General features: G+C 39.1%; 1 protein-coding gene across 1 annotated transcript; it reads right to left on the bottom strand.

The window, feature by feature from the left end:
- Positions 1 to 2,809: 2,809 nt before the first annotated feature.
- Positions 2,810 to 22,305, bottom strand: ISOC1 (isochorismatase domain containing 1). Its single transcript, XM_055299763.2, has 5 exons — positions 21,852 to 22,305; positions 11,836 to 11,955; positions 11,536 to 11,739; positions 9,857 to 9,973; positions 2,810 to 3,992 (listed from the first exon to the last, which is right to left on the bottom strand). The coding sequence occupies exons 1-5, from the start codon at positions 22,158 to 22,160 to the stop codon at positions 3,846 to 3,848; spliced, it is 897 nt and encodes a 298-aa protein (XP_055155738.1). The 5' UTR covers positions 22,161 to 22,305; the 3' UTR covers positions 2,810 to 3,845.
- Between the last annotated feature and the right edge of the window lie 4,256 nt (positions 22,306 to 26,561).

Genomic DNA, 26,561 nt, shown 5'->3' with positions numbered 1-26,561 from the left:
GTTATTTACATACTGCAGATCAAAAATCTTTAAGTATATAAATGCAATGCTGAATTTTTTTCCCAGCATTACTGAGAAATCATTGACAAACACTGCAAATATTTAGGGTGTGTGCTGTTTTGATATATGATATATACTGTAAAATTATTGCCATAGCAAAGCTAATTAACATATCCATCATCTCACAGGTGTGTGTGTGTGTGGGTGTGTGTGCGCATGAACATTTAAGAACTACTCTCTTACCGTATATCAAGTAGCCTGTCTTCCAAAAATAAGTTTTCTTGATAAGATGGTCTGCTGTTCATGTACAGTAAGTAAAACTTAGGAACAACTTAAAGGAAAGCAATATGACATAAAAATTCTGAAAGCCAACTCCACATATTTAAAAAATTCACTTCAATCACATCCAGGTAATTGATAAATATCATTATGGTAGCTTAATGATTTTTAAAATATTTTAAATCAAAGTTTACATGGTGAAAGAATGCTCTATGGAAGACTAAGGAAGCAGTAATCAATTTAATGATGTGGGAAAATTAATTCAAAATTAATGAAAATGACTAATTTTCATATATTTTAGCCATTCCCCTAAATTAATTAGGAAATGTGCTTTAGAAAAAATCATCAAGGAAGAAATAAGACTAGATTTAAGGTTACAGCCAGGGAAAGTTACTAGCAGTAAGAGTATATCCCATTAGCTTTGCCAATCAAAATTATTGTTACAGATATTGTAAAATGCATACTCTTTTGTATATATTTATTGTTCCTCTCTCTTTTCTTTGATAATCCTTAGCATTATCACTTAATGTAAGAAAGTACAGAACAGGGAATTAAGTAACCTCAGTTCTCATCCTGCTGTGCAACTTTGGAAAAGTCATTTATTTCTGGGCCTCACTAACTGTGTCTGTAAAATAAAACCATTTTAGAATTTGGGAGCTGAAATGGACCTTTGAGATCATGATCTTTATAGTTCCACCCAGCTCTAAAGTCATATTTACACAAACATCGACTTTTAGAGAGGGAATATATTCCACGTTGAGAAATGTATTACTTTAATGGATATAACAGGGTATTTTGTTTCCTAATTGGAGTTATCACTTTTAATTTTAGAGTAAGTTTCTACGGATGTTTTAGCATTTCAGTAAGTGAATCCTCTTGCTCTTGCTCTCATCCCCTTGCAATTCAACACAATGGACTACTCTTTCGCTTATGTCATCAAGTTCTCTATTTACATCAGTTGAAAGAATTTCATTATCCTACAAAGTTACAGATGCTTCCAATTTTAAGGCATAATGTATTAAAATCAATTTGGTTTTCTTGTAATAATAAAGCCTTGTCAGTGACCTGCTTGGCGTGATGTACAAAAACAGAGAGAAGGCAGAATTCACAGTTATTCTGAACTTTAGTATTATATTGACATTCCTGGACCTCTGATATAATTTAATTCAATTCACATTTACTGAGAATTGTATCTGATTTTGTGCCACAGCATAAGTTTCCTAGGGGCATCTTTTTATCCTAAGCACAAAGCACAATGTTTAGAACTTAGTGGGTTTTCAAAATGTTTCCAGAATGACTATATATAATGCACAGTCTCTGCTTCCAAAGAGCTTATAACATAGCGGGAAAGATGGAAATATGACAAATGACAAAATGAAATAAAATACTCAATCACATGGTGGTGTCTGTGTTATACAGAGTGGCCACCAGAGATGTTAATGTCGTTATCCCTGGAACCTGTGAATATGTTGTTACACAGCAAAAGAAAGCTTAGGTTGCAGATGGAATAAGGTTCTGATCAGATGACCTTAAATCACATGAGCTCTTAAGTCAGAATGAGAAAGACAGAAGAGTGATTCAGACAGATGTGACATAAGAAGAACCAGATACACCTTTGTTGGCTTAGAAGAGGTAGAAATGGGGCCAAAAGAGCCAAGAAAAAAAATAAAATAAAAATTAAAAAAAAAAAACATGGGTGAATGCTAGAATCACAGAGCAGCAAGGAAACAGCTTCTTCCATACAGCCTCCGGCAAAGAACACGGCCCCACTGATAACCTTGATCTTAGCCCACTAAGGCTCATTTCAGAATTCTAACCTACAGAACTGCGAGAATACACTTGTGCTGTTGTTTCACGGCACTGTTTGTGGTATAATAGTTTGTTATGGAAGGCAAGGGAAACTAATCTGGCGTCACAGAATTGGTTTCACCTGTGAAAAGGCTTTACTGTACTGGTATTTCACTGAGCCTTGAAAGGTTTGGGTCCAGTGGAGGAAAACAGTTGTCTGTGAGTTAAATTCTCGCTATTTCAAATACGGTCCTTTCTGAACAGCACTGGTGGAAAATGCCCGATTTTTGGAAATGCGAAATGTCACCTCAGGCTGCACAACAGAACTACTGAGTCAGCATCAGCATTTTAATAAGATCCTCAAATAATTTGTATTCATACTAAAGTTTGAAAAGCACTAAGTTAAATTTAATAAAAACTTTTTAAAGGTGCAGAAATCTTTGATTCTTCTTTTTTGACACACAAATGGTTGGAAAAAAGTATTTAAACACACCAGGTTGCTATTTGTTACCACTGCCAATAGGAAAAATAAAAAAAATCTCCTCTTAATGAAGAAGGCCTTTCACCCTTTAGTAAAATCCATCTGCCCCTACGTACAAAGGATTTTCCTTCTTTGAAAACTCCCATGAGTTGAAAGATTATAAATGTCAAGATTTTATTACCTTAAATAAATATTAGAATCCCTGGAGGAATACTCATAGAGCCATCTTGTGGAGGACAAAATAATTTCAATCACAATACATTTTCTTTAATTACTTTAATATAAAAGACAGCAATGTTTCACATTTCACATATTTGAAAAACATTTCAAAACCCTCTAATAAGTATTTAACGAAAATAAATTTATCGAAGAGTAACAATGACCACAAAATTAATACTACCAAATCATTACTGATACTTTTTGCATTACAATATTTGGAGAGTAGGTGAAGAAAATATAGAACAGAACATGAACATTTTAAAATGATTTTCTACCCAGGCTTTATCTTTTTGCTAAGTCTTGTGAACACTAGAAGATATATTCAAGATGGTGGTAAACATATTCAGCTAAAGTCATACTTCGAACATGTTAAAACAGCCCTCCACCAATAATATGGCATTGCAAACCCTTTTATCTCATCCCTTTTCAGTTAAAAGACAGAACATTAACAGAGATTTAGTAACAGTGACCAAAAGAAGAAATCAGTATAGTCAAGAAAGATATGTAATTATTCAACATCATTTGGTATGGATAGATCAATGCAACTCACTCAGTAAGTGGACAACATTGTGAGGGGAGTGGGTAACATGATTCAGAATCCTGTGGGTAAATTCATATACGATAATCTTATTCCAATCAATCTGTAAAGTAAAAGCACTACATCCACATTAACATTATAACATCTTACAGGAATATAAAAGTCAAATCATTGTTGGTACTTCACATTTTCTTTAAAGTGCACAACTTAAGAAAACTTCACAAGAGTCTGCACTTTGGAAAGAACAATCAGAGTACACAGTATAGACAAAACAGGCACCTTCACTGTAATTTTTTTTAATAAATAAAAGCACATTAACAAAAAAGGAAGGTAAGCAGCACCGGAAGCCTTTGACATTTGTAACTAAATGCTGGTACTCAAATGGTCTAGCTGGTTAAGTTTCACTAAGAGGCGCAAAAAAGGAGCCGTTTTTGACTTAACATTTTAATTCTAGTAGAGATAAGAAGAGCTTATGTGGGCTTACAGTCCTTCCCCTGACTGTCCTCCACCAGTGAGTAGCATACCAGTTCTTCAAATGTCCTATACTTTGGAAAGCAGACCCGACTCTGGAGCACTCGCCTTAATTAGATTCTGAATTTCCTTGAATTTTGGATGGTCCTTATCAGCTACCAGCTGAAGCAGAACAGCCTCACTCGTGGTCACTATGATCCCGGTTCGAGCGAGACGCTTGAACAAAGAGATAAAGGCAAATCAAGAAATGAGCATGAGAATGAACACTATTTCAGAAGAGTAACACTATGCTGGGATGCAATAATTAGTGTCCTCTACTGAAACCATGGTTCCCAGCCATACCATCAAGTTCAGTGATGGGGATGGATTTCAAGACCAGCCATACCACAAAGTCAATATGATTATTCTTAATATTAGTAAAATGGACTAGGAACGAGTAAAAGGGAACAGGTAGCCAAAGTTATGACATATATGTGCCCAGAACAGGAAAGTCATCAAGGCAAATGACTGTAAAACATGAGATGAGAGAGAGAAAAGGAATGGTTGTTACTATATGCCCATCGCTGAACATCTGGACATTTAGTTGCTGCTATTTCCTGAACACTCCTGGCAGGTTTGTGCTTCATGTCTTACTCATTCATTGACTCAAATGAGGGCTGCTTGTGACTTCTAAATCTATTAAACTTTTATTTCTATTTCTACTACAGAGATTTTTTTAAAAGGTGCCTCTGTCCACTTTTCCCTGTCTGTAGTTTAACTGATAATACATGAGATCGTGATGCATATTAATACTTATGCCTGGCAGTCCTGGCATTTTGTAGTTCTTCATGTTTTAAAAATCGAGGGGGGTGTAATATTTCTAAAGCTCCATTAGCTGTGCTACAGATATAATTGTAGCTGCTAGAACATTACATTAGTAATTTACTATCAAATTTCATATAAATTGTTTAACTGAATTAAAACTACTATAAGAATGAAAATGATGGTTCTTAACTTTTTTTTTTACTGCACCCAAACATCTGACCTATAGCATATGAGTCCTTCCTATAATTAAGAGTTCCCTTGTCTAGAAATGACTGGTGCTAAAAGAGCTCTCTCTGTGTGAGGAGACCCCCTGGATGATAAGAGAACCACCACTACTGCTGCCATCATAAACATTTTAATACCACTAAACAAGAGTGTAAAATTCAAGGTTGTGTAAAGTTTCACTGACAGGTCAAAGAATATCCTTGCCAAACTGCCCCAGTGGAATCATAATACTAAGGACAGAAAGCTCAAGGAGGAAAACAGAGACAGAAAGGAGAAGGGAAAGGGGAAGGAAGGGATGGAAGGGAGCAAAGAACAGAAAGTCAGGGAGAAAGGGTAGAGGGAGGAAAGGAGGAAAACAGAAGAATTCTATAGCACAGATTCATTCTCTGGATTTATGTGTTATCAGAAATCCCAGGGAAAAAAAGACACAAACTGTTATCACAAAAAGCATATATGTAAAAAGCATGAAAGAGGAAGTGGTTGGAAACAATTCCTAGGTAACTCAGAGGAAAAAACCCAGGAAGCCCTTGCATAGCCAAAATATCCTTGCAGAGTATAAGTCAGTCTTCCTTCAATGGCTGTACATCAGCAGACTTAACCTTTCCACTGGCAGACTCTTTATTTTTATCCATAATGAAGTACAGGGGAGTATAAGCCATAACCTACTTGTCAGAAAGCAAGCTTGGACCTCAATGACCAGTACAGAAAAGGGTGCAGAGCAGCTAACCAGAACTTTGCAGTAATTTTTTAAAAAAAGAAAATAAAACAAAACAAAAACAGCAGCTATGTATGGGGGTTGGGGGCCTGGGGTAAGGCCATAAGCTCAGACACACACCAGGGGTGAGTTATCTCTGAGGATTTTTTTAAGACTTCTGGAAGCCCTAATTTCCTCCTCCTTGCTTTACAGTCAGCTGATTAATCATATCAAAACCATTCAAAAATATGAAAAGATCGTGTGCTTGCTTCAGACAGAAAGGCAGATAATAAATATGATAAGCTGCAGTCCAGTTGTATGAAAACAGCACTGAATGTCTAGTCATTCATGTCCAGCTCTCCCCATCACCAGCTGCCTGCCCTCCTCAGCCCTGCCTTCCTTACTGCTCACTGTTCAATCAATGGACTTGCAATGATTCAGTCTGAATCAAGGACTAAATCACAGGCTTCCAATGTCTGTGAGAGTGCTTTACACTGTATACTCCAATGTGCCAATAAAGGTTAGTTCTCGATAATCTCCCCAGTTCCTTAGTGAGGCAGGAAAGAGAAATCTGTTCCCAGGTCTAAGGAAGGAATCTGGTGATGCTGCAAGAAGCCTGTCTACATTGTCTAGCCCTCCCTAGTGCTCTACTGACCTGAGCCTGGTCCGTTATAGTCTCACAAGGCGCAGTGATGCTGAGACTCAGGTGGCCATAGCAGGGGCAGAGTGGGAAGTGTACATCGCAGAAATACATTTTAGGAAAGTGACACCCATACACTATCACTTTGCTTCAAGATTGAAATGTGGCCAACACTGACTGGGTTTTAAAATAATCTAGCCAGGAACCTGTGTTAGGGAAAGGTGTAGCTTAGCAAATGCAATGGTTTTCAACCTGGCTCTTAGCTGTTCCCACAGTGCGTGCTCTTTTCCAACCGAAGAAGGTGCCTGAGCAGAGAAAGAACGGTAGGAGCTTTCCAGACATACCTAGCAGGTCCCTGCCCACCATTCTGACAATGCTGGTCCCAAGTCCACTTTCTCTCCTGGCTTAAAAAGGGGCAGTTAGAACTCCAGCCATTTAATGCACACAGGTACATGTGCATTAGACTTCTAAAGTTCTCCCCTTACACTTGCAAAACTAATCCAACTAGGCCAAAGGAAAAGAAGGGTTGCTATGACCCACAAACCTAAAAAATGCATGTGCACTAAGTCATGAAAGCCTCAGAGAGGGGGAGAAAGACTAAACCCATTAGATTTCCAAGCAACACTAAAACTCCCCAGAAGTACAAGGACATCAAGGTCAAGAGAGGATTTTATTCTCTTATTCTCCATGCACTCTACAATCGTTAATTGAAAGAAGTAATGTCTTTAAGATGACTAATACCCAGAAAGCATTTCTTGAATAAAGCACATGCCACAGACCCTGGTACAGTGAAGTTTCAATAATGCAAACTATGAATCTTAAAATAATCTTAACAGGCAATATAGCTGGTCTTGGGAGTTATCTTAAGTACTTATGTTCTACAGGAATAGAGAGGAAGGGGAGAGGACCACAATGGTATTTTAACTTTCACACTTATGGAAACAAACTAGAACACTTACCATTGCCCCCCTCCTCAAATTTAGGAACAAGGTAAATCGCCTCCATATCAAATCAAGACTAAGAGGAAAAAAATCTGCAATACGGCAGGTCTTTCCTATCAATCACCACCTGACTTATCTATGATCGGTTTTCCCTTTCAACCTCAACACTTTAACCCCAGGCAACGCTGGTGCTCCAGGCCCTTCCAGATCCACCCCAGACAACAGATTCTTTCCCTCCCTTCTAAGAACTTCCAAGAACTAGTCCCTTCTGGGTCTTAGAGGTTATATACTTACACATTTCTGGTGACTAACCACGTGAAGACAACAATCAGTAACAACAAAAATAGCAGCAGCCAGCATCTGAGTATTTACTGTGTCATGCACCGTCCTAACTGCTATCAATATATTACCTCATTCCATTCTCACAAAAATCCTGTGATCTTCTTGCTATTATGATTTCCATTTCGCCAATGAGAAATCTGAGGCATAGAGATTACACAACTTGCTCAAAGACACAAATTTACAAAACACCAGAACCTGCATTCAAACCCAGGTTATCCCCACATTGTGCGGATTCCTAATCCAAGAGATTACAGACTGCCTCTCAAAGAATGGTTCAGATGGGAATTGTTTTTAATCTGAGTCTAGTGCAAAGACAAAATTGCCAATCAAAATTCTGTCATTTAGTTGCCATAACAAAGACATATCTAAGAAAATATGAATGTAGGAGAAAAGTCCTTGAAAAATGTCCTTTTTTACAAGCAAGGAAGTTTGTTTTGTGTTTTGCTTTTTTTATTTCCAGAGTTCTAGATCTCAGCATTACAATAAAGGTTTATCCACAGTGGCTGAAAGAGCTGCTTGCTGAGGTGGTGAGGACCTGACAGTGAAGTGTTTAAACTCAGGTTACCAGGAAAACCTGAAAAGTAGGAGTTGATTAACTCATGACTGTAAGAACAGATTAAAGGTCTGACTGGACACAGTGGTTCACACCTGTAATCCCAGCACTTTGGGAGGCCGAGGCAAGTAGATTACCTGAGGTCAGGAGTTCAAGACCAGCCTGGCCAACATGGCAAAACCCCATCTCTACTAAAAATACAAAAATTAGCCGGGTGCAGTGGCGGGCACCTGTAATCCCAGCTACTTGGGAGGCTGAGACAGGGAGAATTGCATGAACCCAGGAAGTGGAGGTTGCAGTTGAGCCAAGATTGTGCCACTGCACTCCAGCCTGGGTGACAGAGCAAGACTCCATCTCTCAAAAAAAAAAAAAAAAAAAATAGATTAAAGGTCTTTGTTGAGATTGTAAGAAGCAGCAACACTTAGTACCTAACTACTAGAGAATCTAATAGCCTAATGGACTTGAAAATAGCTAAACAAATGATTTCTATTTGTAATCTCAATATAGGATTCTGCTTCAGCAATAATAGAGAAGGGAGAGCCAATAAGGACCCTAAAACAACCGCTGTGGCCAGCTACTGGCCTGCTTCCCACCACCCCGTGGCCGTGTACTCTTATGCCTTCTTTCCTCTGATAAGCCCCTCCTCTTTCTCATTTGCTCTACCTTACCACCCGGGGTGCACAGTAGGCTAAAGGGATGAGTTAGCATTCTTACTACAGACGAGGCAGTTCACAGGCCAGACTGTGCATAGAACACTGGAGGGTCTCAACAAAACAAAGCCATGTATTTCCCATTCTCAATAAACAGTTAAGGAACTCAGCAATTAAATTCACATGGACATTGCTCTAAAATTATTACAAAATTATAACTAAATATGAGAGAGAGAGAAAGACAGAGAGAGAGATCAAACCACAATATGGAGTGAATATTTCCCAGGATTATGTGGTAGTTTGCTTTTTAACAGTCTTGGAAAAGAAAATGTTTGACATCCTACTGTTGGGCAATGTTGACAGAGAATTACAGACTCCCTGATTCCACGGGACATGGTGACACTCTACTGCCAGAGTGCCATGAAACACTGGATGTGAGTGGTGTCCACAGTCAATGACACACCACCCAGTCCCAGAAATTCAAGTCTGAGGAAATCTAATAGTCACCTCTTAGTATCCACAAGGAAGTGGTTCCTGGATGCCACCCCACCCCATACCAAAATCCATGGATGCTCAAGTCCCTGATATAAAATAGCATAGTATTTGTATATAATCTTTGCATATCCTATATACATTAAATCATCTCTATATTACTTATAATACCCAATACAATGTAAATGCTATGTAAATAGATGTTATTCTGCACTATCATTCTATTTTTATTTTTATGGTTGTGATGTTATTTTTTATTGCTTTTTTTTTCTGATATTTTCTATCTGTGGTTGGTTGAATCCACAGACACAGAACCTGCGGATACAGAAGGTCCACCACATGTTAAACTGGGTTAGGTCTGCTCTGCTCTAGCTTTTGGCTAAATGAGTTAAACCCAACTGAGCTATTTTTAATTTGCAAACCTCTAAACAGTTTAGGTTAGGCTTCTTGGAATATCTCCTAGTTCATGTATAAAACTAGGGCAAACATATGACGAAAGATGTAAAGGAGTTTGTGGCAACGCTAGAAATCTTGATCTAAGGAGGAAATGAGACATAAAATAGGATATGGTGGTGAGGCCTTAAGGATCAGTCAGTGCACAGTTGAAATCAATCAGTCTGATACTGCCAGACCAACTCAAATTTAGGAGGTAAACCTTTCATTACTGTTAAATATCCAGTATTCTTCTAATTTATTTGGAAAACTTGACAAATGATCTATTCCCAAGCAGGACAATTACCTCGAGGGCAAACATCCTGTCCATCATGCTTCTTGATGAGGTCGCATCAGCAACAATATGAACCTCGACTCCTCGGCCAACCAGCTCCAGGGCAGTTTGTTGGATGCACACATGAGTCTAGTAGGAAAGTACAAAAATCATATGTAATAACATGATAAACTAAAAGTAGTTTACAAATGTACAACAACATGATAAAGCAGACAGAGCACTACAAATCATCTAAGGACCTTGTTCTACATCTAGTTTTGCTTCTAATTAGCTAGATAATCTGGAGCATAAAACAGTATCTCTGGCTTTGGTTTATTCACTTGTAAAATCAGGAACTGAATTAGGCCAATGTTTCTGATACTAAGAACCGTAAACATATTCTTCGAGTTCTACAAGAATTTGTTAAAGATTTTGCTCCATGTGATCTGGATGACCTTCACATAGCTGAATTACTAGCACTCAGTTTTGGTGCGACTTTGAGTTTTTTTCTTCATTCACCCTAAGTGTCCAACATGAAGAATGAGTCTGCAGTCTTGCAGACTGAGAACTTAGTGGGAAAACTGAGTCATTACGAGGCACTCTGTAGTAAAGGTAGGCCAAGTTAAAAATAACTTATGGCACAGGAAAAAAATACCCAGTTCATATCATCCGCAAATGTATTATACAGATTCCATCTTTGTAAGTATTAACTTGTGTCAATTCATTAACAGATACTATAGAGTGAAAACAGGCTTCAACAATAACTGAATCACGTATTACAACCAACGAAAGTACATTTCAATGATGCCACAACACCAACTTTATCTTCACGTGACAAGAGTGTTTTGGAGAATTATCAAATGACACCTCATTAAAATTAGCATTGAAGGACTACTCAAAGATAATTGTGATTGAGCATAAGGTCTAATGATGATGAACAAGCAAAAAAACGTGCAAAGCCAGCAACAGCACTTGGTATGACATATTTATACAAAACAGGCTTCTTCTTTACTGTGCCAAAATACAGAAATATTGAACATACATCTAAGCCTGAGGAAATATCTTTCTACTGTTAAAACCTACTACTATAAAAGTTACCTGCAAATTGTCATAATCACATTAAATTAATATTTTGATTTCATTGTTTTAGTGTTTTTTTCATAATTTTTAAAATTTTAGTTTAATAGTTGTTTAAAAGCTAGGAATAAATCAATTGAAATCAGCAATAGGAATCCATTAGTATTTTTCCCCTGTAAAAAGATACATACATGATTTGAAGGACAATGAACTACATGACCTCCAAGGTTTTTCTAGCACAAAAATATGACCTAACTGAAATCCTACAACACATATATTAAAATAATGCCTTTGGTGAAACTGTGTTCCAAAACTAGTAGTTAAAAATACAGGATCAAGGATCAATCAGCTTACATACATTCAAGTCAGTTACACAACCTCTCGGTATTTCAGTATCCTCTTTAATATGGGAAGACTACTGAGTATTTAGCTCTTATGTGGCTGTAAGGGACTTAATAAATAAACAGCTATAAACTGTTCAGATCAGTGCCATGCAAATAGTGAACATAATACATGGTGGCTATCTTTCCTCATCATTACTGCCTACCTGGCATACCATATATGAAATTACATTCCAAAAGTATCTAGTTTTCTATAAATAATATTGTGCCTAAACCATAGTAACAGGTACTTACTTCTACTCCAAATAATACAACACTCCTGACTCCGGGAATCTCTGCTAATGCCGCTTCTACTTCTGGTAATACCATTGAAAACTTGGTCTTTGGAAGTACCAGTTTTACACCTGTTAAATCAATTTCTTGAACCGTGCTCCCAAGACCTTTAGGGTATTGTTCTGTTACAATAACAGGAATTCCTAAAATCCGGGCCCCTTGCAACTGAAAAAAAATGACCAAACACAAAAACAATTAGCTATATACATATATGTGTATATCATGATTCAGCAAATATAGCAAATAAATAAACAAGCATACCAATCTCTGTCCCACGCTAATAATATCCCCAAAATACTTGATGGCTGGTCTGAACCTTTCTTGCATATCACAGCAGAAAAACACAGTGCTTGAAGGTGTAAGATTTCCCAGGGTAGTGAGCTGAGGAAAAAAGAAAAAGAATCATTTAGCACTTCTCATACAATGACATTTATTTTCAGTGGAGGTCAATAAAGGAAAAAAAATGGTCCTATTGTTTGAGACAGTAAGTCAATTTCTACAGCTATTATCCAAAAAAAGTATCTGAATTACAGGAAAAAAAAATCCAAAAAGATGTTCTCTGAATTGCTTTTAATAGTGGAAATTAGAAATGAACCAGCCAACAACACAGATATGGTATAAAACATTTTAACACATTCACATGACAAAACGTTTTTTAGCCAATTAAAAAACATATGTATATGTCTTCAAAGAATTCATACCATCCAAGGAAAAATATTCATAATGTTAATTTTTAAAAAGTGCAGTTCAATAGTATTTCAATAATGTAAAAATATGAATAAAAGTACTAGTACATTACAATATTAACAAGTGGTTATATAATTCGGGGTGTTGGTAATTTCTTTTTTTATACTATTCCTATATTTTCCAAGTGTTATTTAAACACATTTCCTGAATGTTATTTAAAGAAATTTCTTTATAATCAGAAAAAGTGTTACAACAGAAAAAAATCTGATGTTGCTGCTTGTAAGTATAAAAAGTAAAACTTAAAATATCTGTAGCAGGAACATAAAAACTAAAAACAAAAAACAGACAGAAGCAAATCCAGAATTACTGCTATCATCAAGATAGAAATATGAAAATGCTATTCTCAAGAATAACTTTTAGAGTTCAAACAAAATGCAACAAAATGATACCAAGCACACCACTGCTGTTAAATGAACTGTCGTTTAGTTCACAAGGAAGAGACCTATATTTGACATCTCCATTCTTAAACTATAGTTATCACAATAAGGAAAGTCAATGAATTAAGATGAAAAGTGGTTATTAGATTACCAAACCTCATATTAATTGCTGTAGTTGGTCTATAACAATTTGGGCCCAATACGGATCCACCAAAAAGCAAAAATCACCATTATATATGAGAATTTACTCTCACTGGATTCTTAAAAGTCTGAGGTGCTTTTCTTACTTTTGCAAATTGCAGGAAGTTCTGTAAAGGATGTGTTCTGGTCCTGAATGAACCATTATCAATACCCTTACTAGCCGCTCCCTTAAATCATCCCTCTAATTATCCTACTTTGTTTCCCCTAAAACCACCTACAAATAACGATTATTAATAATATTATAGAGGAGTCTGTGTCCGGATTACATGGTGTGGCTTCACCACCAGCACAGCCTTAGACTCTCCTTAGTATCTCTGCAGGTGGTTGACTCTCTGGAAACAATTACTACATGAATTAAATTAACCATTAAGAAATCTTTAATCCTTAATGATATAACTGTTCTAATTGGTTTGCACTTTGTTTTATCTATGTCCTGGTCTGAAGTACCCTGGCACTTTAATCTCCCTCTGGTACTAAATCTATAGATGTGTATTGACTAGCTATGCACAATCCAATACCAAAATCATGTTAGAATGTGAGAGCCATCTGTAATTCTTACTCTATGTATAGTGTTTTCCTACTTTTCCAATAAAGTATGATTAAAATAAATTCTCTAGCATATTATATGTTCTAACTTTGGCTGTTTCTTTGCTTAATTTTTAATGCAAGTATTATGCCTCCACTTTGGTCATTTTCAAAAGCAGTGACTAGGATCTTATATACAAATATAAATGCATTGCTGGGAAGGCTAATTTTTGTGCATTTAGGATACCATTTTAAAAACCAATCACTAAATTCTGTGTAAACATCAAATATTGACTCAAAAGGCTCAAAATCTACATTTTTATAAATTTGAATCATGGACTCCTAGGCATCCACAATATGTTTAGGGTACACTACATAAAGCAGTTTGCCTGCAGCAGGCCTACTGAAATAACCATAATGCAACTAAGCCAATCTCACCATTTCACAACAGGTGAGAACCAGCAAAAACAAACAAAAAAAAAATATGAAAACTAAAATTCCTGGGCAGTTGCATAAGTGTGGTGGAGGCCATTCACTAACATGCTTAGAGCTTCCACTTGCTTAGAATTCCAGCTCTCAGATCCTATTTTATACTGTATTGACTACCTCTGTATACATTCCTAACAAGTTTCATTGTCTGGATTCTAAATTAACAGAAGGTTATAAACAGCAAATCAGGAACGAAACTGCTGGAGGCAGGCAAACTGATAGCAGCAAGAAATGATGGCTGACAGAGAAAAGATTCAAAATACAATAAAAACAGATCAAAACTCAAATAATGCTACAGTCTAGACCTCCAGCGGAAGAGTAACAAGCTGTTCTAACTTATAAATTAGGAAAACATCACTCCAGCACACTCATTAAGAAGACTGTTAAATTATATATTTCAGAAGGACTACATTATAAAATGGTCAAGATATTTTTAAGTTGAGGTGTTTAAAAGAATAAATCCTTACCTCCCCAGGAATCCTAAATATCCAGAGTTGTGGTCTCCAGTTCTTGCTAGCTGGTGTTTCCTGCCCTTCATTTTAGCCATGAGTTCTGGACAGGGGACCGCATCAGATGTGTCATATTAGACACACATTGAGGAGGTCAAAAATACAGCCCTAAAATCCTCACTGCCCTGGGAAATCTCTCTAGTATAGGAACTTACCATCCACAAACTCAGTAAACAAAGAAACCATAAAGAATACAGTGGCAAGGCATGTTTTTAAAGCAGAGTACAGACTACAATTTACTGAATAAAAAATATCCTATCTTTCACAGACATTCTCCACATGCTCTTGAATATGATGTGGAGAGTATCTATGTAAGGTGTTTAACTCCCAACATCCTCTTGAACGTGGCTGCACTTAGTACTCTGCTTCTTACGAGGAGAGTACAGGTGGGGAAGAGTAACTTTACAATGGAGAGACCTGACGACTGTGTCTCAGCCAGGTGATCAAGATTAATGTAATTAATGACATCATGTTAATAACATGTACCCTTGATATGATGTGATGAGAATGACCCTCATGACCTTCCTCTTGAAATTTCACAATCCCGGTCCAACAATGAGAAAAACATCAAATGAATCAAAATTGAGGGACATTCTACCAAAATATCTGACTAGTACTCCTCAAAACTGTCAAGGTCATTAAAAACAAAGTTGAGAAACTGCTACAGACTAGAGGAGCCAAAGGAGACAAGACAACTAAATGTAATTGGTATCCTAGTTTGGATTTTGGAACAGAAAAAGGACATTAGGGAAAAGCTAGTGAAATATGAATAAAGTGCGGTTTAGTTAATAGTAACGTACCAATGTTGGTTCTTTGGTTGTGACAAATGTACTGCAGGAATATCAAATGTTAATGTTAGGGAACCCAGCTGGGCATGGTGGCTCATGCTGGTAATCCCAGCACTTCGGAGGCCAAGGTGGGAGGATCACTTAAGCCCAGGATTGCAAGAGCAGCCTAGGCAATATAGTGAGACCTTGTCTCTACAAAACATATTTTTTTGAGACAGAGTCTCACTCTGTTGCCCAGGCTGGAGTGCAGTGGCGAGATCTCGGCTCATTGCAACCTCCACCTTCAGGTTCAAGCGATTCTTGTGCCTCAGCCTCCCAAGTAGCCAGGATTACAGGCGTGCACCACTGCACCCGGCTAATTTTGGTACTGCTAGTAGAGATGGGGTTTCACCATGTTGCCCAGGCTGGTCTGGAATTCCTGGGCTCAAGTGATCTGCCTGCCTTGGCCTCCCAAAGTGCTGGGATTACAGATGTGAACCACTACACCCAACCTAATATATATATATATATATATATATATATTTTTTATTAGCTGAGCTTGGTGGCCCAGCTCCTCAGGAGGCTGAGGTGGGACAATCCTCTGAGAACAAGAGGTCAAGGCTGCAGTCCAGACTGGGCAACAGAGCAAGACCCTGTCTCACAAACAAACAAACAAACAAACAAAAACAATAGGGAATCCGGGTGCAGGAATATAGGAACTCTCTGTACTATCTTTACGACTTTACTGTAAATCTAAAGCTATTCTAAAATAAAAAGTTAGTTTTTTTTTTTTTTTTTTTTTAACGGCCTCCCTATGCTATGATAGTTGGGGGAATAACCTCTATACCTTACAGAAAGGAATTTTTGTGGCTACCAAAAACATACTGAAAAACTTAAATCAAGTCCAACCAATCCTCCCAAATCCTCACCCCAAATCCAAATGAATTCCAAAAGGCTGTTAAAATCATACAACTCTCTACATTTCAGAAATTTCTTACTTTGACTCATGAAGTTCTCTTAAACCAAAATCTTTAAGGTTAACTAAAAATATCGCCAGTAGCCAAACATTTACATGTTGCAATTGTCCTAAGACAGCCAGTCCTGCCTCAACAAATTAAAAGTAGACTAGACCAAATGTCACCAGGAGTAAAAGCATAGCAATTACAGATCTATGCATATTTAAGGAATATAAACAAATCACATATAAATATATATGTCTACACACCTTCATATATCTATATGCCTACACATAGTCCTACACACACATTTGCACATGATACATATACAAATATATATATATATATTTAAATATAAAAAGTTGATCACAGCCAATGGCTTCCTCAAGCAAGAGTTTAAGAGATCAGATTCAAGTATAAATATTTTGTCTACTTTATTAAGAATTGTCATAGCTAGGATTTGACCTTCAATTTCATACTCAGAAGACTTTTCACATCACCCAGCCCCATAGCAAATTACTACAAGGATTTGGAATAATTAAAATTTGACATTGTAAATGCGATGTTTAAAAAATTTGGTAGTCAATTAGAGTCACAAAATAAGCATGATCTGTTTGGGAGAAAGTCTGGAAGGGAAGCTGGGGGATCATTATTTCACTCCCAAGTGTTTCTGAGGAAATCCGATGACCACAGCTATAGTAAGACCTGGCTCCAATGTCAACTCACTTACAACAGAGGTCTGTGATGTGACTCCCCCAGGTTACAAAGATCCCCTTTATAGCACAAGCCACAGTAGACATTAGAATCTGAGTCCAAATCTCAATTTCACTAATTTCAATTACATGAACTTAGGTAAATATCTCCACAGGCAATTTCCTTATCTGGAACGCAGCAAGAAAAATAGTATCTATATCATAGGGGTATTTCAAGGATTAAATGGGCTTCATATATCAATCAATAAATGTATTAGGCTATTCTGATGTCCCTCATATAAGAAACACTACACTCTAAAACTTAGCATATGTTAAAAAAACTTACCCTCTAATGAGGATATTTACAATTAGATCCCTTTAGAAACCTATAAATATATTTATAGGAATGCTAACATTGCATAACTTGTTATGTTAACATAATATGCAGAATAAGGAACGTGAATCATAAAGTAATTTATAAAGTGGATTTCCAGATGTTACCAAGACCTTACCAAATCACTAAGACAAGACTGTTCCTGGAAAAACAGATCGGGGACTTTTTAATTTAGCCTGTGAAATAATACTTATTGGCTCTTATTTTTACAACATATTCACCTATTGTGAACATTGATGTCACTGGCATAAGGTTACAACCCTAGCTTATCAGTTAAGGTATGAGTTTTCTAAATCCCCAAGGGAGGCCAGCTGTCTCCACCCACCCCAGGGGTGAGGACTGAAGGATTTCTTAAGACTGTGCCTCAGAATGGGGTGAAGGTGAAGCTAGACAAGCCGAGGACCACAATGACATTTGAATCTACATTAGGATTCCCTTGGTTAGCTAAATGCAAGAAAAAAAAATTCAAAATTCAGATCATAGCTCCTACTCTCAAACACAGTTTCTTTATAGGTAGCTCTAATGAATTCACAAGGAGCAAAAAAGGATCCAATGCTTTAGGTATTATTCTGGAATGTTAATTTTTTTTAAAGTGACACACATCAAACCAATGGGGTGGAGACAATACAACCACCTCAGGATCCAGCTGTCTCCTCTCTGAGCATTAGCTCATCTACCCGCTCTTCCTGCCACGCTCCTGAGGCAAAGGTCTTGTAATCAAAAACCACTACATTCAAACTATCAAGCCAAAGGCAGACAAGGTTCCTTTCCTCCTGCCTTCCCTCCCTTCCCACCATGAACCTGTCAGTCTCTTCTAGCTGTAAAATGTTCAAGTCCCTGTTTAAAATAATAATAATAATAGTAATAAACTTCCAAGAAAATGAAAGCTGGAGCAAAATGCCCTGCCAGTTAACCATCTCGGGAAAAGGTCAAAATAACCTTCCCTGGAACGCCCTTATCTTCTGGCCACAGAAAGCTGCCAAAGCCTTCCCTGCGCTGTACAGAAGTAAAATCCCCTCACTGGCATCCTTCTTACACTGTCCATTTCCTCCTCTCTTCTCCCTGGGCTCTGTCTTTCCTGGCCACAGGCTGGAAAATGCACTGGTGGTAGCATGATACCACATTTATGTAAATTCCCATAGTTAAATGTTTCCTTTAGCTAAAACTTAGAAAATACCTTTTGAAAAATTAAAACTTTTAAGTCATAAAAATGACCTAAATCCCCACTACATAATCCTCTCATTTATATTCTTTCCCATCTCTTAAAATTCATCAGATCTCAAGCATTTGGCAAAGCTGCAGACATACAAACCAAGCATGAAACATGAGCTATGCCTTTATCTATCTGAGCTGTCAGCAGACATTGTTACTTTGACAGAATATTTAAGAAAAGAAGTCACCAAAAACTTACCACAGCCTAATACTGGCAATGGGGGTCTTAAAGATCAGTTCTCATAGAACCACTAACAAGCACGGGTGCAGTGTGGCAAAGGCAGCCACTGTGTTTCACAAGGTCAACAGCCACAGCTGTCAGAACAAGCATGAAGGCAACTCATACCACAGTGCAAATGAAGAATACATTCTAGACTAACAGTACGTAAGCCAGGGCCACAGAGGCTCCAGGGCCCAAGTGTGGAGAAATAATAAATCGCTATTTATGCGATGAACTACATGTGGCCAAATTTGTGCTTTGTCCCTGCCTTCAAGAAGGGATCTACCATCCCCAGTAACATGGACTCACTGATGGGCCACCTTGAGTCTTCCAAGTGACAAGCATTTATTCCAAAGAACAAGGAGCAGCATCAAGACAAATGAACAAACAGGAGCTCAAATTTGTGACTTGTTTTCCAGACTGCTCAATTCTCATTAAACATGCAAGCAGTAGTGCTGTGTTCAGCTGTAAGTGACGCTCTGCATATGCCTGCCTAGCTCCTCCACACGCATTTGCGGAGGAGCTAGCCAGGCATATGCGGAGACTTGCCATGTAACCTGCAGCAAGTTACTCACCTCCACCTCCCTATGTTCTTCTGCACTTCCTCAAAGTGAAAGTTCATTTATTAGGTAAGGAACAAGAACTGAATCCAAGTTTGCATTCACTGTGCCAGGCACTTAAAGTTGCCACTCACATGTTGTGGAATGAACTGTATGGTCTCTTACAGCCATAAAACATCCAAATCTCTAGGATTATGCTGTTAGGTTCCAAAGAATGTAGTAGAGTAGTCATGAGAAATATCATGACTTTCTGAGATTATACACACATATGCATATATATGTATGAGTGTATATATATATATCTCTCTTCTCATATAGACATAAATAGGTATCAGAAGGTATATACGGTATATAGTGTGTGCATATCTATGTACATATCCCTTTCCTTTATCTACCTCTAAGCTAGGAGAGGCATCAGGCTGAAGAAGTCAAAGTATAACTTTGATAAGTATATAAAGTTATATACTTATATAACAAAGATAATATAGAAGAGAAAATATTTTTAAAGAATTAAAAATATAAAGCTATATAAATGCAAAAATATAACTAATGCTTAAGAATTATTAGACTAGTTGGTGGAAAAAATTTCTTTTGAAGATGGAATAATGTTATTTTAAACCTCACAAAAATAAATGAACTATACATAATCTCCTATACCAAGCAAACATTTCAAAAGCCACAGGTGACCAGAATTACGTAACGCCTTTCGAGAATGTACAAGCGTTTTCAGGTACATACATTTCATTAATTTCTAGAATGTTTTTAAGAGTTGCCAGACCAAGGCCCTGAAATTTTCAAATATAAAAATCCTACCTTGGAGGGGGGGGACTCTTACAGAGCTGAAGCCTATTTTAGAATGGCATTGTCTTAGATCCTAAGAGCCCAGCCTCCCTCCCAGCCATAACAGGAGATGCTTCATAAAGAAGTCTGCATCCTAAGTATAGTCCCAGACCTCCGCAGTTAGTATTTGGACTCTAGCCTTTATAAATGGACTTCTCAAAGGTGCAACCAACATCTGAGTATTCTGGCAGCAGTAACGTAAAGGGACAGACAAGGAAGGCTGCAGAAAGGTGTCAGACACGAAAGCGCTTGAAGACATAAAAATGGGGAGTCTGAAGCACCTAAGAACTGCAATTCCCTAACTGGGCAGTAGGTCAGATTCTGGGGTATCAGATCACTGTATCCGATTCCAGGTTCTCTAGTGGTAGAGAGTACAGTCTCTCAGACTTGGTCCTCTGAATGCAGGAACTTTATCGAAGCTAAAGTACCTGCTTTGGACACTTCTGGCACGGGTGTTGGGGTGACAGGAAACATCATCAGTTCAGCTGCCAACTACAGCGGAAAAAAACTAGTGAATAATCCTCAGAAAATGGCACTGTTAATGGGTACAAAAAACACAGTTAGATAATAGGAATAAGCTCTAGTGTTCAGTAGCACAATAGGGTGACTACAGTTAACAATAATTTATTGTATATTTCAAAATAACTACAAAAGTGAATTTGGAACAAAGAAATAGATGATAAATGTTTGAGGTAATGGATATTCCCATTACCCTGATTTGATCACTACACTGTATGCTTGAATCAAAATATCACGTCTCCTATAAATATGTACAACTATTCTGTGCTCATAAAAACTAAGAACAAAAAAGAAAGAAAATGACACTTAAATATTAAAATCTCTTTTATCCCCGAATCCCACATTTCAGTTTGGTCTTCTGAAAAAATGACATCAGTTTGTCAGCTAGAGAAATGATATTGACAGTGTACTACCTAAATTATACCTTATATTCTTTCCTTTCCAAAATATAAATTCGCCAGTGAACGCTCGGATCCTAAAGAGGGCGGGAGATTAACCCGCCTAGCATGAGAGCACAGCTTAAAATAAATGCTGTTAAGTAGTCCTCAGGTAGAACAACTTTCCCAGCCAGCAGGCCCAGTAACTCAAGGTCTAGCTTAAGTTGGGTATTTGTATTTAAGAAGGAATTACAATCCTGGAGTCAAATGACTTTTTCAGTGCAGGCGACAAAACGTAATCAAGTCAGTAGACACTTTACTAAAGAGGAGGCTAAGCAAATGGTTATTTGCTTAAGGTTAGGGAACTCTTAAGCCCAAGGACCTGAGAGCCTGGGAAGGCGGGGGAAAGGGTTTGACTCCCAAAGTTTGCGTTTCCGCAAGTGGTTAACACAACTCTAGGAACAAACCCTAAGACCAATACTTCCCACAGCCTCATTTCCCCCCATTCTGCATCACCCATCACCCCAAAATAAAAACAGCTACTACAGCAGAGCCCTTTGGTTACGCAGGAGGCTGGGACCCGCTCCTGGCATAAAAAGCAGATGCGGGCGACCAAGGACCACACAAGTAGGGGCGTTCGCGGGCGCTGAAACCAGCTGCGAGACCCACGCCCCCGCCGGGGACAGCTGATGACCATTACCTTTGGACAGGGGCATTCCCCAGCCGGCCCTGGAACTTGCGAAAGCCGCGGAGCCCTTCGGACGCAGCCACTCGCGCAGGGCCCGGGGCCCGGGCGGCTCAGGGCACCTGAGGAGCGCGGCGAAGGCGGGGACAGGGACAGCATGGGGACGACTCGGGAACAGGGAGGCGCGCGGCCTCCCGCAGGACCCACCTGGATCTGCAGCGGCACGAGGCGCACCTTGCAGCGCTCGCTCACCGCGAAGCCCTTGGGCAAGTCCACGTACTGACCCCACTCCTCGGCGAAAAGCTGCACCACGAATTTGCGGTGCATGTCGATCTGGTCGCCGTACAGGCTGAGGAACTTCTGGATGAGCAGCTCGTAGCCCGCCCCGTGCGGCACCGACGAGGGTCGCGCGAAGACAGAGAAACAGAAGAGCACCGGGACTGTGCCCGACGGCGCCCCCGCGCCCCCGGCGCCGCTGTTGGGGAGCGCAAGGACCGCCGGCTCCGCAGCCGCCATGTTCCCCCGAGCGTCTGCGAGCTCCGAGGCCGCCGAGGAGCACCCAGCCGGCCGCCGCGGCCCCGCCTCCCGGCGCTGCCAGCACGCCCGCCAGCTCGCGGAGGCGAAGGGGCGGGTCCTGACGACCGCGGCTCGCGCGCTCTCCTCCCCGCCCCGGAGGGCGGGCCGCGGCGGAAGGGTGGGTGGTGGGGCCGGGGTGCGCGCGTGAGCCAGGGAGCGCCTGCGCCCGCCGGCCGGGTCCGCCCCCTCCAGCTTTCCCGGCCGCTGCGTTCCCGTAGCTCCCCGCTCGCGCCCCTTCTGCCGCGGTTCTGACTGCCGGCAGAACGCCTAGTGGTCTCGCTGCCCCATTGTTCTTGCCCCGGTGCTGCAGCTCACACAAGGGTTTGTGCCACCCTTCCCCTAACGCTGGCTCTCTTCCCGGCTTCGCTCGCCTTCGAATGAGCAGTGTTCTTGGCAGTCTAGAGTTGTGGTTGGGTACACAGAGCTGCCAGGACGAGTTACCTGTTGGCTCTGTGCAGAGGCATGCAGTCCTCCTCGAGATGGCAGTGGTATCTTACAACCAAAGGGACAGTCCGATAGATACCCTAAGAAGAGCAGCAAAATTTAATCCTTAGAGGGCCAGTCAAGGTTCAAGTTTTGTCTTTTTTCGGTCCCACAGAACACAGTATCTGTAGGAATGGATTTGATATCTGGCCTCCTTTCATCTCAACCTATTTCTGGGAGGACTTGGATTGGGAATATAAATATTATTAAAAGCAAAAATCTGAACTTTATATTCAAACTAAGGATATCTGTTTTTAAATAAAAGGGATCACTTTTGAATAAAACAATCAATCCCCTGCCTTCTGCACACCGTAAGGCGCTATAATAAACTGGAATTAGAAAGCCTGCATTATGAACAGAATTTCCTTGGAATTGAGTCCTGCGAAGATAGGCATGGGTCTAAACATAAAATTAGATTTTAGGTATTAAAGCTGTCCTCTTCTAAGAAAATAACCTTTAAAGCAGACTTTCCCAAATGACACTGTTGACTTCCGGAATGGACATTTCTCTTTCTTGGGGATGGGGCATCTTGTGCATTTGCAGGATATTTAGCAGCATCACTGGCTTCTACTCCGGCTAGATACCTAGTGACCGCTCCTCCCTCTAGTCATGGCAATCAAAAATGTTTCCAGACATTGCCAAATATTCCTCAGAGGGCAAATATACCCCCTACTTGAGAACCACACTGCTTTAAAGTTATGAAAAGACCATCCTTTGGTGTTTCTTGCTCAATTGTACCGAAGCTACTACAAATAGCCACTTTTTTTCTGGTTCTCATCACACTCTGAGAGATCCCATTTAAAACTGTTGTCTGAACCCGTCAGACCCAAAATGATATTTTTTCCAGATACCACTCCATTGCAAGATCTTCTATATGCAGATATGCTGATTTGTGCTAATAAGTTAAGTGTACCCCCTCAAGACCTAATTACCAAAAGGTACCTACCTATTTTGGGTGGACTAATAAAAGTATTCCTTCCACTCTGTAAAGCCTCCTAACACAGAGTAGGTTGGAGATTAGAGATTGGCCTAGACTTCAGACACCCTCAACGAGGACCTCGGCATCTACACAGTCTTCTGCCGTGGCCCTTGTGGCCCTGAGTCAACATACTTCATTTCCCTTCCGTGTTTTTAAATTAGGTTTCTGACCCTTCAGTAAGGAAACCAACTTCCATATCCATTGTGCTATCTGAGATTGGTCCTTGACAACCTAGTTTAATGGTGCAATCATTGTGGTAATAGCATGTTAAATAACGTTAATAAAATAGATATTTGATGGGCACATTTACCATTTATTGAATATCAACTGTGTATCAAGCTCTGCATCACTGGGCTGCAAAAGGGAGGTGAATGCACATATCAGTGATAAATTATTATTCTCAGAAATACAATTATTAGGATAATTTTTATCAATGTTACTAGAAAAAGTGAGTAAGAACCCATAAATGAATATTCAAATGGCAAGTAGAAAATAACTGTTCTAATTGACAAGATCATATTATGGACCAAATGCCCAAAATTTTCTCATATAGGACTCTCAGTAGCTTTACTAGTTAATGTTAAATGCTTACTTTTAGAATCTAAATTCCAAGAAAATCAAGAAGGTATATTACACAGTATTGATTAATACATTAATATGCTACAGAAACAAACCCCCAAATCTCAATAGATTGATACAACACAGGCTTATTTCTCACCTTTCCCAGTTAACAGCAACATTTGACAAACCAATTACTCCCTTTATTTTGAGCCATATTCACTTTGTCTTTTGGATACCACTCTCTCTTATTTCTCCTTCCACCTCACTTCAAGCTCTTTTCCTATGTTCCCTTCATTCCCCAACCTCTATAAATACAAGTATACCAGAGCTCAGTCCTCACATCTATTCTCCTAAGACTGTGGCTTTAAATATCACCCATATACCTTTGAATTCCAAATTTTTAACCTCCAGGCTCTCACTCTGCACTCCATACTCATACACAAGTGCCTATTCGACATCTCCACTTGGATATTCAATAGATACCTCATATTTAAGTGTACTAACAGAACTCTTAGTTTTCTTCTGTCCGCGAATATTTTCTCTCCCCTGTTGATATCTAGGAAAATGGCAACCCCATTTTAGTAATTGAGTACAATAACCAGGGGTTTATCCTTTAATTTACTCCTCTTTCTCTCCTTGTCCAGTCTATCAGCAAGACCTGGTGGTCAGAACCGAATTCCTCTCATTCACACCAGTGCCATCACCAAAGACAAAACCACTGTCATCTTCCATCTAACTGTAACTCATCATAAGTTGTGCCCAATATTTGACTTTTGTATCCCTATTTATCCACTTACCTCATTTACATAGACGTTAACACTCCTTTTACCACATGGCTATTAGAGTGATACTTTTTCAAAAACATAAATTTAGAGCATGTCACTGCTCTGTTCAAAATCCTCCAGTATATAAAAATAGACCTCAAGACAATCTAGATGTTAGAATTAAGAGAAAAGAACTTTAAAGAAGTTGTTGTAAGTATATTCAAGATCTTAAAAGAAAGGGTAGCCATACGACCGAGCAGATAGGGAATACCAACAGGGAGATGGAGATGACCGAAAACATAGCCAAATGTCACTTTTCAAGCTAAAAGTGCAATGTCTGGATTGAAATGCTCACTGGGTAATCTAAACGTCAGATTATAGGTTCCAGAAGAAATGGTTAGTGAAATTGCATACAGAGTACAGAAGAAATGATTAGTGAAATTGCATACAGAAATGGTTAGTGAAATTGCATACAGAGATTGAAAAAAAGTACGATGACAGTTTTAGTAACCTGGAGGGCAATATCAAATGATCTAATGTGTAGTTGGAGTCCAAGAGGGAAAGATGAGACAAGAGTGGAACAGAAAGAATATTGGAAGAAATAATAGCCAAAATAGCACTGTCTATTAAGTCTTCAGGGTGCTGATTTTTATCTCAGAGTCTGCTTTCCAGGGAAATCAACCTGAGACATTTGTTGCTAGGAAAGACGAAAGGAGGCCAGTGTGGATGGATTTTGGAGCTGGGTCACCCACTGTTAGGCAGGTAATGAATACCTAACCACTACTATCTGTGGAGCACAGATAGCCTCTGGCAGTTTTTTTAAACTTCCAGCAGAGATGAACTGGAATCATATACTACTGGAAAGGAATGCCTTCACTGTAATTAAGAATTTGAAAAATATGGAGGAAATACTAATTATAAGAATAAAGGAATTGAATGACAATTTCAAAGTTTGATTGATGCTCTAGAAAAGGACAAAAAAAAGATAGTTGGCAACTGAAAGCTGAGTGTGAAGGCTGGAAGAACTTTTTGGCAGCATCGAGTCTCTCAGTTCCTACAACAAGAAGAGAAAGAAAGCTGAGGACCAAGACTAGGACTGAAGAGTAGCAGAGCTCCAAAGAAGGTTAAACTCTTAAAGAATGCGTATTTTCTATGCCAAGGTTAGGACTCTGGGTGAGAAATGGGACCATGACACATGGGATATAGTTGATGACACTGAAAATTATGAGTCCTTCAATTCTTTTAATTGATCAGGTCTTTAGAAATGACTTACTCTTTTCTTAATTACTAGAATTCCCTCATTTCTTTAAGGCAATGCAAAGCCTTTTCCCTAGCAAGACATTAGCTTTCCCAGGCTCTTCCCTCTCCTTCCCTCCTGATACCTATATCCATAAGTAGGCTTAATTAACAGTAAAATCTGGCCACAGATATGTTGGGCCTGAAAAAGAAGGAATATATCCGAAAGCAGCTACAGAATCTAACCAGCATATACCATCAGGAGAAGAGAGATTATGCACAGCACTGGATTTGGAGGGTGTGTGATCGAGGATGTGG

Source organism: Symphalangus syndactylus, chromosome 11, assembly GCF_028878055.3.
Source record: "Symphalangus syndactylus isolate Jambi chromosome 11, NHGRI_mSymSyn1-v2.1_pri, whole genome shotgun sequence".
Taxonomy (NCBI): domain Eukaryota; kingdom Metazoa; phylum Chordata; class Mammalia; order Primates; family Hylobatidae; genus Symphalangus; species Symphalangus syndactylus.
The sequence above is the reverse complement of the archived record's forward strand: the minus strand, read 5'-3'. Positions and strand labels throughout refer to the sequence as shown.

Excerpts from the sequence above, each read along its gene's own strand:
- ISOC1 (XM_055299763.2), bottom strand. The coding sequence starts at position 22,160 with ATGGCGGCTGCGGAGCCGGCGGTCCTTGCGCTCCCCAACAGCGGCGCC. Across the intron at positions 11,740-11,835 it reads TTAGCGTGGGACAGAGATTG|TTGCAAGGGGCCCGGATTTT; the intron begins GTATGCTTGTTT and ends ATTTTTTTTCAG. Across the intron at positions 9,974-11,535 it reads TTGTATTATTTGGAGTAGAA|ACTCATGTGTGCATCCAACA; the intron begins GTAAGTACCTGT and ends CTTTCCTACTAG.